Source organism: Caretta caretta, chromosome 13 (genome assembly GCF_965140235.1).
Source record: "Caretta caretta isolate rCarCar2 chromosome 13, rCarCar1.hap1, whole genome shotgun sequence".
Lineage (NCBI taxonomy): Eukaryota > Metazoa > Chordata > Testudines > Cheloniidae > Caretta > Caretta caretta.
Window position 1 is genome coordinate 3,181,549 of NC_134218.1, and position 11,680 is coordinate 3,193,228.

General features: G+C 54.7%; 1 protein-coding gene across 1 annotated transcript; it reads right to left on the minus strand.

The window, feature by feature from the left end:
- Positions 1-61: 61 nt before the first annotated feature.
- SCRT2 (scratch family transcriptional repressor 2) lies at positions 62-11,446 on the minus strand. Its single transcript, XM_048820502.2, has 2 exons — positions 10,920-11,446; positions 62-1,526 (listed from the first exon to the last, which is right to left on the minus strand). The coding sequence occupies exons 1-2, from the start codon at positions 11,059-11,061 to the stop codon at positions 820-822; spliced, it is 849 nt and encodes a 282-aa protein (XP_048676459.2). The 5' UTR covers positions 11,062-11,446; the 3' UTR covers positions 62-819.
- Positions 11,447-11,680: the final 234 nt, after the last annotated feature.

An 11,680-nucleotide genomic window follows, 5' to 3' on the forward strand; every position in this document is an offset into this window, starting at 1 on the left:
ATAGACTCCCCCATGCCCCAGCCTGTCAGTTGACTCCCCCACCCCCTCCCCACAGGCCTGTCAGTCGCACTGACGCCCCTCCCCCAGGCCTGTCAGTCGCACAGAACCCACATGTGTCCTGGCTGACCCCCTCGCCTGCCTTGTTCCCTTGTCAATACTTTTACAATTTCACAGCTGATGCATTTTGAACCCAGTGAGTTTAGCTCCTGAGGGAGAAGATGACAAGTTTCGTTTCTCCCCAGTCGATTCCGGCAAGGAGAAGAAGCAGCACTAAATAAATACAGCAATAAATTAAATAAATACACAAGGAGCTTCCCGAGGTCCCTTGGCCTGAAAAGGAGCTAGGAGCGAATCCCACGGGGAGGAACTTTGACTCGCCAGCAAAGCAGCTCCAGAGACAGTCCTGCCCCGATTCCCCCGGCCAGCCAGGAGCTGTTGTTTCCACCAGCCGCGAGGGGAAGAGATGGGAGTGGGGGGATGAGGGTTGGAGGGTGGGAAACGGGCGAGCTGTGGAACTGGCGGTTGGCACCATTTGAGATTTCCATCCAGAAACGTCACCTGGTCGGTGAAGGAAAATTCCTGGGACCCCCCAGCCCCACATGCCCTCCCCACGGCAGGAAGCAAGTCCTTCCTGGGAAAACGCATCCTTCCAGCAAACACGGCTGGCCCGAGCTGCAAAAGTCCCTGCTGCCTCTTGCGCTCTGAGTAGCCCTGATTCCGCTGGTGGGAGAGTGGCGGGGAGGGGACCCCCTTCCTCCCAAATGTCGGTGGCTTCTCGTCTGCCCCGGCCTTTCCTCTCCCCTCCCCGGGGGACAGGGCTCAGTTCTCTATGGCACAGCTGCGTTCGGAGCCCTTGAAGCAGGCCGACTCGCAGTGCTTGTTGAGGTATGACTTGAGGGCGAAGGTCTTCTCGCACTGCTTGCACTTGAAGTGCTTGAAGGCCGAGTGGGTCTGCATGTGGGCCCGCAGGTTGGAGCGGTCGGCGAAGGCCTTGCCGCAGTGGGAGCAGCCGAAGGGCTTCTCGCCCGTGTGCGAGCGCATGTGGCCCTGCAGCAGCCAGGGCCGGCTGAAGGCCTTGCCGCACACGTCGCACTTGTGTTTCAGGTTGTGGGTCAGGATGTGCATGGCCAGGGCGGGCATGGAGACGTAGGCCTTGCCGCAGGTGGGGCACTTCCTGGCCATCTTGCTGTCCAGGCTGCGGTGGGTCTGCTTGTGCCGGCTGAGGTTGGAGGAGGTGGCGTAGGTCTTGCCGCACTCATTACACGAGTGGCGGTGGGTCCCGCGCCGCTGGCTCTCGCCACGTCGCCTGGAGCGGCCGTCAGTGATGAAGAAAGCATCCATGGAGTAGCTGTCTGTGACTGCAGCTTCGCCATTGAAGTAGCGGGCAGAGAGGCTCGACTGGGGACTCTCAGGATCGCTGTACTCCTCGTGAGCTGGGGCGTAGACCGGGTCTGCAGACACCAGCTGAAACCTTTGTTTCTTGTCAGGCTCATAGTCGGAGGGCGTGAGGCAATGTTGGCTGTACCCTGCAGGAGACAAACACAGATGGAGATCACCATCTACCAGGGCTTCTCCTTCCCTATTTGTATGTCCCAGCCCTTTCCTAACTGTCCCATCCCCATGAGACCTGGACTTCCCTGGGGCAGCCTTTACCACACTGCAGACTTGCAAGAAAAGTGTAGGTGGGTTTTGGATGGAGGTGGGCAAGCCAAAAGAGCCAAGTCTGGGTGCTCCTGGACTTCTGATGAGGGTTCAGAATCTGACCCTGCACCCAAACTTGGTCCTGGCCCGCAGTCTCTGTGGCGAGCCAAATGAGAACCTTCGGCCCGGGGGAGCTGACAGGACTGGAGAGTGCTGAAAACTAGATGAGGAGTCAGAGTCAATATCTGAGGGGGATCCACTCCTGAATCCTGACAAGGACTTGAGGAGTGACTGGACCCACAGACGCTTTCCCAGCATTCCCCTCTTGCCTGTTGCAAGGTGGAGTAGGACGTGGGAGGTTTAGTCCAAGCTGTATGGCTGTCCATGCAGAACTGACCTGATTAGCAGAGCTCAGTGTAAAGGGCCTTGCTCTCATATGGAGCGCCCAGTAGCCAAGGCCACATTGGTCCTGTTCTGAGATTGGGGTTTTATTCCAAACCGAAATCTGGTTCACCATAATATTTGCTAACATCTGCGAATCTGTGGGTGCAGCTGGGCCTGGCAGAGTGCGCTATTCGTCTCCTGGCCTGAGAGACAGGAGTCCTTGGGCCACAGTCCCGGAGTCTGACCCAGTCTGTCTCGATGTGCAGCCACCCTGTTCCCATTAGACCTCACGCAGGGCACCATTCCTCAGTCCTGACCCAGCCTCCGTCTATTATCTCTCCTGGCCACACACCACCCAACCAGCTGCTGAGAGAGCCACAAGGAAAGAATCCTAGGCCCGGCCCCTGGTCCATTCACTCCACCTGCCCTTTGAATCCAGACTGCAACCAGCCCCTTTTGGGTTCCATCACTTCCCAGGCCATTAGACAGCTGCTGATGCTTAATTCCTCATTGCTCCACTGTGGCAGACACTCACAATGAGCTGTGCAGTCTCTCAGTGTCCTCTCCCCCTCCAGAAACCTGGGGAAAACTGGACAAGCCCAAAGTGAATGATCAGGAAGGGGCTTGGGACAGAACACAGAGGCCACCCTGTCTTGCCCTCCATCCCCAGCCATTTCCCCTGGAAACACAGGCCCAGCTTGCTCTCAGCGATATCAGTGAGCGAGCAACCTCTAAATGTAGGAGCATCTGTAGGACGGCTTGTTGGTTGTGGAGCTGTTTTCACGGCGCATCCCTCAAGAGAATACCAGATTATCGGTTTGACTCTCGCCAGGTGCTTTACTGACAGGGGGAGACTAGAGAGACACGGCGGCACAGAGCCTGGGAGCATGACTCTCCTGGCGACACAAAGGGGGGATGGATGTTGGAGGTTGGGCTTGACTGACAGCAAAGGTGAGAAGACAGAAACGCAGCTGTAAGGAAGCTGCAGGCAGTGAACAAAAGACCAGATGCTCCTGGCAACAAGCAAGACACATGAACCCCCTTAAAAGGAAAGCTAGTAGGGAAAGAACCGGGCTCAGGGATCTGGAAACTCCAGGAGGCTTGCCCTCCCGCTTGGAAGAGTCAGAGAGTCTCTAGTGGAACTGCTGGAAATCAAAGCCACCCACCTGGAGGGGCTTCAGCTCTGAAATGGTTCTAGCTTTCTGTGCTGGATACCTGTCAGTGGGAATCCAATGGAGCAAACCTGCCTTGCCTCTCAGGGGGTTCTCCCTGCAGCATGCAGGGTGCATGCAAACATTGATCCTGGCTCAGTCAGGGTCCATGGTTAGGTGGACTCCCTCCTGCCCTGTGCTGATCTCAAACCCACAGAGCGATTTCTGCAGGGTCTGGTGTGCTTGTTCACAGGGAAACATTGCCACTGCAGTGCCATGCTCTGCTTCTGTGTCCCATTGGCAGGGATCCAGGGGGGTCCACCCGCCAAGTGAGAGGAGAGGATCAGGACCGTACAGTGCCTGGAAAGGTAAAACTCTCTAATAAGGTGATTCATGAGAGGGATATTTTTGATGCACTTAGCAGCCTTCTGCAGTGTATATTTCATGGTGCATCTTTAACTTAGTGGTCTCAGCCTTTTCCAGACCGGTCCCTCATGTTAACAACAGAACAAGTTTGGGGACCCCCTTATCTCCCTAGCTATTGAGAAATGGAGGGTGGTTTTGACTCTCAGCTTGAGAACCCAGGATCTGACTAAAAACTCTACCCATCTGTAGGAAGCAAACCTCTCTCTGCAACCTGGATATAAACATCAGTGCCTCCAGGCCATGCATCCCGGGTTTATTATAACTGGGACCTAACAAAACAGCCCCACAGACACATGGTGTGAAACTGTCACACTCTGTGCAATAGACATCACCTGACGACTTAGTGTATTTTGTTGGTTTGATGATCTTTGACCTCTCTGAGCTGATAGAATAGCTGATCTTTTGGGGACTTGGGATGATGTTTAGCTGTCGACTAATGATTGACACGTCCACTTAAAATACTGAGGGCTGAATCAATCACAGGAAGCTGTGCAGCGGTGCATCCACAAAGCCTCCTATTTGTGCATGCAAAACACACGTGCCCCTCTGAACACACAATGAGCTGGCTCACATGTGGCTGGTGCAGGTGGCCCTGACTCAAAAGCCTTTGGAAGTGTGACTTCTACAGCTCATCCACTGCAACACAGTACGTGAGGCATTGAGTTGCTTCTGGCTATCCCATCTCTGAAATTAACATCCCGGGTCTGATGAGGCTGGGTTAGGTGCCGCTGTGCAAACCCCCCAGCACATGCATTCTCACCCCTGTCGGTACGATTCACTGGCCCGATAAAGAGACCCAGATGTTCAGGCTATGAGCTGGGCTCAGTTTCCCCATTAGAAATGTGGGTGCCACGGCTGAAAGCAGTGCAGGCGGCTCTTGCTGGCGAGACATGGTAAAATATGGAAGAATGAGCCAGATTCTCAGCTGGCATAAACTGGCAAAACTTCATTGACTCCTAAGGTAACCCTTCAGCTGAGGAGAGATAGAAAAGTGTTCATAGAAGATCATAGAATATCAGGGTTGGAAGGGACCTCAGAGGTCATCTAGTCCAACCCCCTGCTCAAAGCAGGACCAATCCCCAATTTTTGCCCCAGATCCCTAAATGGCCCCCTCAAGGATTGAACTCACAACCCTGGGTTTAGCAGGCCAATGCTCAAACCACTGAGCTATCCCTCCCCCCACTGGCATCAACCTCTCATCTGTATGCTCCGGCACTTAGTTCAGATGAGCCAGGGATTTCTGGGTACATTAATATTCAGCATGTTGATTTGCAAAGACTGATGGCTGTCTGATGTATACATGTCTATCAATATTCTCCTCTAATAAGGAGAGGGCCTATTCCGTCAATTGTTTATTCTCCATAGGCCTGTGTAGACCCACCAGGAGGTGGCGCTCAGAGGCAAAGGTACTCTGACGAGCGCATTAGCAGAAGTAACTTCATTCATGGCAGCACCCGGCTTGCAGCTTGCAGCACGGAGAGTGTAGTAAGGGCCGGAGCTAGACCTACTCCTGTGCAGTGCAGCATGTACCAACGATGCTCAGCTTGGCAGGTGGGGGGGCTGAGCCCTATCTATAGAAACCCCTTGAGTTTTCAATTATAAAAAAAAAGAATGGAAGCGAGCCTGGATTTGGGCTCCTCCCCACCCTCCATGAAAAAAGCCAGTTGCCAGCTGGGGAATAGGTGGGGTATTGCCCCAGAAGAGCTTGAACTTGGGGCTAAGGAGGCAATTGGGGTATAGAATTGTTTTCCGGGGTGCTGGGGGAGGCATCAGAAAAAGGTGGGGAATCTGCCCTGTGGGGGGAGGGATAGCTCAGTGGTTTGCGCATTGGCCTGCTAAACCCAGGGTTGTGAGTTCAATCCTTGAGGGGGCCATTTAGGGATCTGGAGCAGAAATTGGGGATTGGTCCTGCTTTGAGCAGGGGGGTTGGACTCGATGACCTCCTGAGGTCCCTGAGATTTTATGAGGGGTGGGCGGTGGATGCACTATATGGGGTTCACCACAATCTCAGACAATAGACCAGAACCAACTGTGCTCGTGCTGAAAGACAGGCTTAATTAATAACCTGGATCAGCCCACTCGATACCAGCTCCCACTTACTGGAAACCTTTCCCCCTTGCACCAAACTGTTTGCACTAATTCACCACACTCAGTGCCTACTTACAATCAATGGCCATGACATGATTTCCCATTTAACAGCACTTGGAAACCACCAGTCGCCTACTCCACCGCATGCTCCATGTCAATGAGTTCATGTGACACTAGTGGCCCCATCTTGCCACCACCATTTAATCCTAATCAATACTCAGCTTTTCTAGAGAGTGCTTCTCGTCCCTGGATTTCATAGTTTCTGAATGAACTCATGAGCTTTATTCCCATTTTACAGGTTGGGCAACTGACTCACAAGGGGAAGGGACTTGCCCCAGGTCACATAGCAAGTCAGTGGCAGGGCTAGAAACAGAACCCAGGTCTCTGGAGGGCCCATGTCACATTCCATGCACCAAACCACACTGTCTGTGGGGGAGCAGAGTTGGGCTGAGAGCTGTCAACCTCGCTGCATGGTTTGTATGTCTGACAATTATTTGAAACCAAGGCAGGGAGGGCCTGGCCAGTGATTTTGCCTAACTCTGCTCAGGGTTAACTGCCACAAGCACTAGCCACTGGTCTACATGAGCACCGCCCCCGTTGCCAGCAGCTGGGGAGTTGCACCCGTACTCCAGCAACGGTGGGAGAGTTTCACAAGATGCTCAGTGGCTTGTCCATGGTCCCAGAATTAGTCCATGGCAAAACCAGAAGCAGAACCCACGTCTCTGGACTCCCACCCCTGTGCCTTAGCCACAAGACCTTCCTTCCTCCTTTAACACTGACATCAAGTGAGTTTGACTGCAATTGGATCAGACATTGTTGTCGCTTGAGCACTCTATTCCTAACCGCCTTGGGGTGCCTGATGAGAATGACCCCAGGTTTCCCCTGTGTGTGGCGACCGAAAGGCACTGTGTGGAGGAGACACGCTCAGGCTCTGGTTTGAGGGAGGAATTCTGATCTTTGCTTTAACTCTGGAAAGGGCAGTGTTTGTGCAGACAGGGGATAAGGCCCTGGTGGGGATGGGAAATTCTTCTGCACGTACCCCTCACTCAGGGCAAGCGACTGCATCTCCTAAGGCAACAATTTTACTCCTCACAAGTAGTTTTAAGAGCCAGTCATGCCAAGAAGGGGTGGATACAGTGGTATCCAGGCTGGGGGGGGCGGGTTCTCCCTCCTGGCCTGCTTCACTTTAAGTGCCAGGTTACAGTGATTGCTCGAGTGTGACCTGCAGTTTCCCCGGGCCCTCAGCCTGCCTAGTTATTGATTTTTTGTCCTCTCCCCAACCTACGCTTCCTTGGCTTCCCAGCTCTGAAAAGACTTGCCTTTTAATCCCTGGAAGCATATTTCTGTCATCTCCTAAGAAGCAGCATCCCCTCCTTGCCTGAATGTGGTGTAAACCCCACCCCCACCCCCCGGCTCTCCAGTGGTCTTCCATCACTGCATGTGTCTGATGGAGCTGGCCACCTGATATTTCCCCTGCCCTGGATCCTTCGCCCTCACCCCAGCTCTGCTATGGAGCTGCCTTTCCCTCCCTCCCTCTCTCCTTGTTTACAGAGCGCGGTCACACTCGCTGGGCGAAAAGCCCTCTCCTCAGCAATTTTTCACACTTTCTCTGGAGCACACAGCAAGGTTATTTCCAGGAGAGCGGCATCAACAGCTTCTCCCCGGCTGGCGTGGATTCCTTTCCCTTACATCACCCAGCGCACAAATTATTTCGCACACGTTTTGCTCCACACACACACAAAGGTAGGGAGGAGGGGGATGGAAGGGAGCAGAAAACCTCCGAAGCCGTACAAGCGTTTGTGGTACCGTTACGGAGGTACCCTACATTCCACCCTCTGTCGGCAAGGCGCAGCCTGGGTTTGTCACAACCCGTACAGCCATGGCATGAGCTGAAAATACACCCCCACCCATCCCCAGTGTCAAACCGAGAGATCCGAAGTGCCAACCACAGTACTAAATGTGCAGCCCCAAGTGCCATTTGCTGTACCCACATATGCAATCACTAATGCCAGTGGCAGCACCAGGTATTCCTCTTCTTTTGGGCAGTAAATCAATGTTTATTGGTCCTCTTCCAGCTGGGTCACTGACTGGATCTGAGAGGATCCAGAGGCTGGAGATAAACAGACTATGTTCTGTTAAACTAAATGTATACCGAAAATACTGAATTATGATAACTCTTTGCACTTCTGTAGGGCCTTTGTGGTGAGGAGCTCCAAGTACTGTACAAGCAATAATGAGGGTAGGTAAGTGAAATTACCCCCATTTCACGGATGGGGAAACTGAGTCACAGAGAGGGTACGTGACTTGCACATTGCCATACACACTGAGTTAGTGACAGGAATGGGATTCGAATGCAGGGGTCCTGACTCACAGGGCCAGCTTTTGGCCACAGCATCCTCCTTCCCCTCCTTATTTATTTATTCAGGTCTTCTTCTAGGTGCCTAGTGGTACTTACAAATAGAATTAAACGCTACCCCCTGTGCAGGATGGTTGGGTCAGTGGTACTGTTAGGACACATCAAAACCATCTGGCAGACAATTCATTTCTGTAGAGACCAAACCCCATCCATGGATGTGCCAAGGCCACCTGACTAACTCAGAGGAAGCAAATTCAGACACGAGAGCTTTCCACTGAGTGTGCCTTCTGTTGACCCCAGATAGTTCCATCCTAGGAAGCAATGGCCCGGTTGGCCAGATGATGGTCTATGCGTGATGAGATGGATGGGAAAGGGCAGTTTCTCAAGAAATTTTGGGAATCCCAGGTCTCCTAATGTTGTGGTGTGAACCTGAAATGGGGGGCAGGCCTAGCGGGGTTGTGACAGACTGAATCTCAGAGCACCCTGAATCTCCACTAAGATATAGCACGACCCTTGCTATTCCTCTCTGAACCTGCAGGGAGAGGTAGACAGGTCATCTCAAAATCACTCCCTCTTCTGGGGCAGCCCTGCAGCCTTCTCAGCGTTGTGAAGAAGTGTCTCGATGGGGGTGAAGCTGAGGGAGTCTTCTAATGAGCGGCTGATATAGCACCCCTCCGTGTAAATGACAAGGCTCACATTGACTGCCTTGTTATTTGGATTGAGCCCCGGCCTGCCCTCCCAATTCCCCCAAGCACCCAGGGCAGGCAGGAATGTCACCTTGGGCTGGGTAGATTAGGGCTGGGCATGGTGCTGCAACCCCATCCAACACCTCCCCACTTTGCAGCTCACCTCCCCTGGAACCTCCAAACGCCTGGAAGCAGCAGAGGTTCTCTCTACTCCACCCTCTGAGAAGATATCTGGGGGTGCTGCATGACACAGCCCTGGGCACATCTGGGGAGCCTCAGGGGCTGCCCTGTTTGTGGTTTCATGTTGGAGGAACATCTGACTAGTACGGTATTGCCATCATGCCTAGCATTTCTCGCTCCCGCAATGGTGTTGGGCATTCTGGTTATAGGGACACATGTTCAGGGCCTTCTAATGGAGCTTGGGGTGCCCCCACCCCATTTAGTTCAGCCTGACCCTCCTACGCTCCCACTCACCACCACATGCCGCAGGCTGGAGCGTGGGGACACTGGCCATGCCATCCCTCTCCTCCTCTGTTCTTTCCCACTCTCCACCTTTCCCTGCTGCTCTCCCTTCCTCGCTCTTCCATTCTGTTCCTCGTTTGCATGAAGCCAACCCCAGGCAGCAGCAAATAGTTTCCTCAGGTCTAGCTGGTGAGGTGACAGCCCCTCGGAGCCATCGCCTGGCAGGGGCTGTGGAGTGCAAACCTGCTGGCAGTGCTTTGAACAATGAGGCCCCCTGGGAACGTGAGTGCCCTTGACCCCATTTCCTCCCAAGATGTCCTTTCTCCCTGCCTGGATCAGCTCCTGTCTCCTGGGGAATTGCTCTCGCTTGTCAATGCCACCACTTGTTCTGCAGTGAACAAGGCAACCAGGACGTGACCCCGAGGCGAGCCCAGTGCAGGGTTTAAGCCCAGCTTCAGCCATTGGTGCCCCAGAGGAAAGCTACAACACAGGGACATTTCCAGCTCAGAGGAAATCTGGGGGGCTGCTCAGGCAGAACAGTTGGCCCCTCTCCCATGTCCTTGGAGGGTAACGAAGTCTGGCTTAGCAAGACCCCTCCAAGGGCAGCAATACCCCTAGGAGCAGGAGGAGAAATTTTGCAACAGAGCAACTTTGAGCAGAGGCTGCTGGGTTCTAGGGTCACCTTGCTAAGGGAGAGACACGTCTGCACACGCCAGCCCACACAGTACACAACCACGGGCACACCGCCCGCAACACAACGTACGTGCATAGCCCCCAACACAATAGAGAAATGCACCGACACATCCAGACCGGTACACCCCATCTGTGCAAACCCACGCACACACACCACAGGGCACACACAGTCCATCCACACAAAGGTGTGCACCCCCACACAACAAAACACAGCATGCATACAAACACGGCACAGTATAATACACATATGCCAGCACATGCATACACACACCCCTCCCCAACCCACAGACACATGCATATGTACAATATAGGGCACTCATCCCTATACACACACACTGTAATTCACACCCACCCACCCACACTGTAACTCACACCCACCCACACACACACACAATACTACAAACAGAGGTTCACTTTTAAATGCATATGCTTGTGTACACCCCCCCCCATGCCCCCCTCCAGCTACACCTACAGAAATACCCAACACCCTCACAGGAGACGCCACTTTTCAAGTCCCGGCGGCTGCCCGGGGCCCGCTCGGCACGTGGCCTCCCGAGTTCGGGGTTCGAACCGCCCCACTCCCGAGCCGCGAAGGGAATCCTCTGGCCGGGCATTTCCTGCCCAGTTGCAAACCCAGCGGGCCGGTTCATGGTCCTAATTATTCTTCAGAGGCGACCCGGAGTCTCTCTCTTTAGAGGCTGCGGAGGTCCGGAGGCTCCTGCGCACAGACTCCCCAGGGCCCGGGGTCAGCTCCACTCCCGTCAATTACAATCCGCTGCCCCCCTGAAAATAGGAGCTGCGGTGTCTGGGGGGGGGGGGCGTAGCCTCCCAATAATACGCTCCGCTGTGTCAGGGACACAACCCCCCCTCCGACAAGCCCCGCGGCGCGGGGGGGATGCTGACCCCGTCGGAGACGCCCCGCCTTGTGCAGGGGACCCTGGTTCTCGGGTGAAACGCACTGCGGGGTAGAAGGGAGCCTCCCCCGGTTCCAGCTGCCGGGACCCTTCTCCATCCCGGGCCTCAGCCACTTACCATTCTCGGCCCCGGGGCCGCTGCCCACCCGGGACCCGGCCAGCACATAAGCAGCTTCCAGGGGGTGGTAGCGGGGAGCCGGGACCTCGCAGGGCTGGAGAGCGTCTGCTTTGATCTTCTTGACCAGGAAGGAGCGGGGCATGGTGCGAGCTGGGGGGCTTCTCTCCTGCGCTCCGAGGGGATCAGCACTGGACAGCTCCCTGCGCCGGCGGCGGGCGTGGGGGGAGCCGGCTGGCGCTCGCTGAGCTCAGCACTCAGGGCCCGCGGTCTTTAGATGGGACGCAGGCTGGAGATCAGGCGGTGCTTTGCTGAGGAGCTGAATCCATCACGCGTCCCCCAGGACAATCATCGCATCCCCGCTGAACCGGCTGCGCAGGGTGGGGTGGGGTGGGGTGGGGGAGAAAGGGAGGAGGGAGAGAAAGGGGAAAAGGCAGAGAAAGTGTGTGAGTGTGTGTGTGAGAGAGAGTGAGAGGCGAAGGGGGAGAGAGATAGGTAAAGTGGGTGAAAGAGAAAGAAAAAAGGAAAGAGATGGAGAAAAAGTGAAAGGAGGAGGGGCAAGAAGGAAGAGAAGGGGGGGAAATGGGGGGCGGAGAGATGGCCCACTGCCCATCTGCTTAACATTTAGACACACAGCCCTTGGTCTGAGTCTCAGTTCAAGGGGGGGGGGGCGGAACAGGTGTCAGGCGGGGGCGGTACTCAGCTCTGAGACATGCTCCAGAATAAAGAGAGAACTTCTTCAACACACACACACTGGAAAGGCA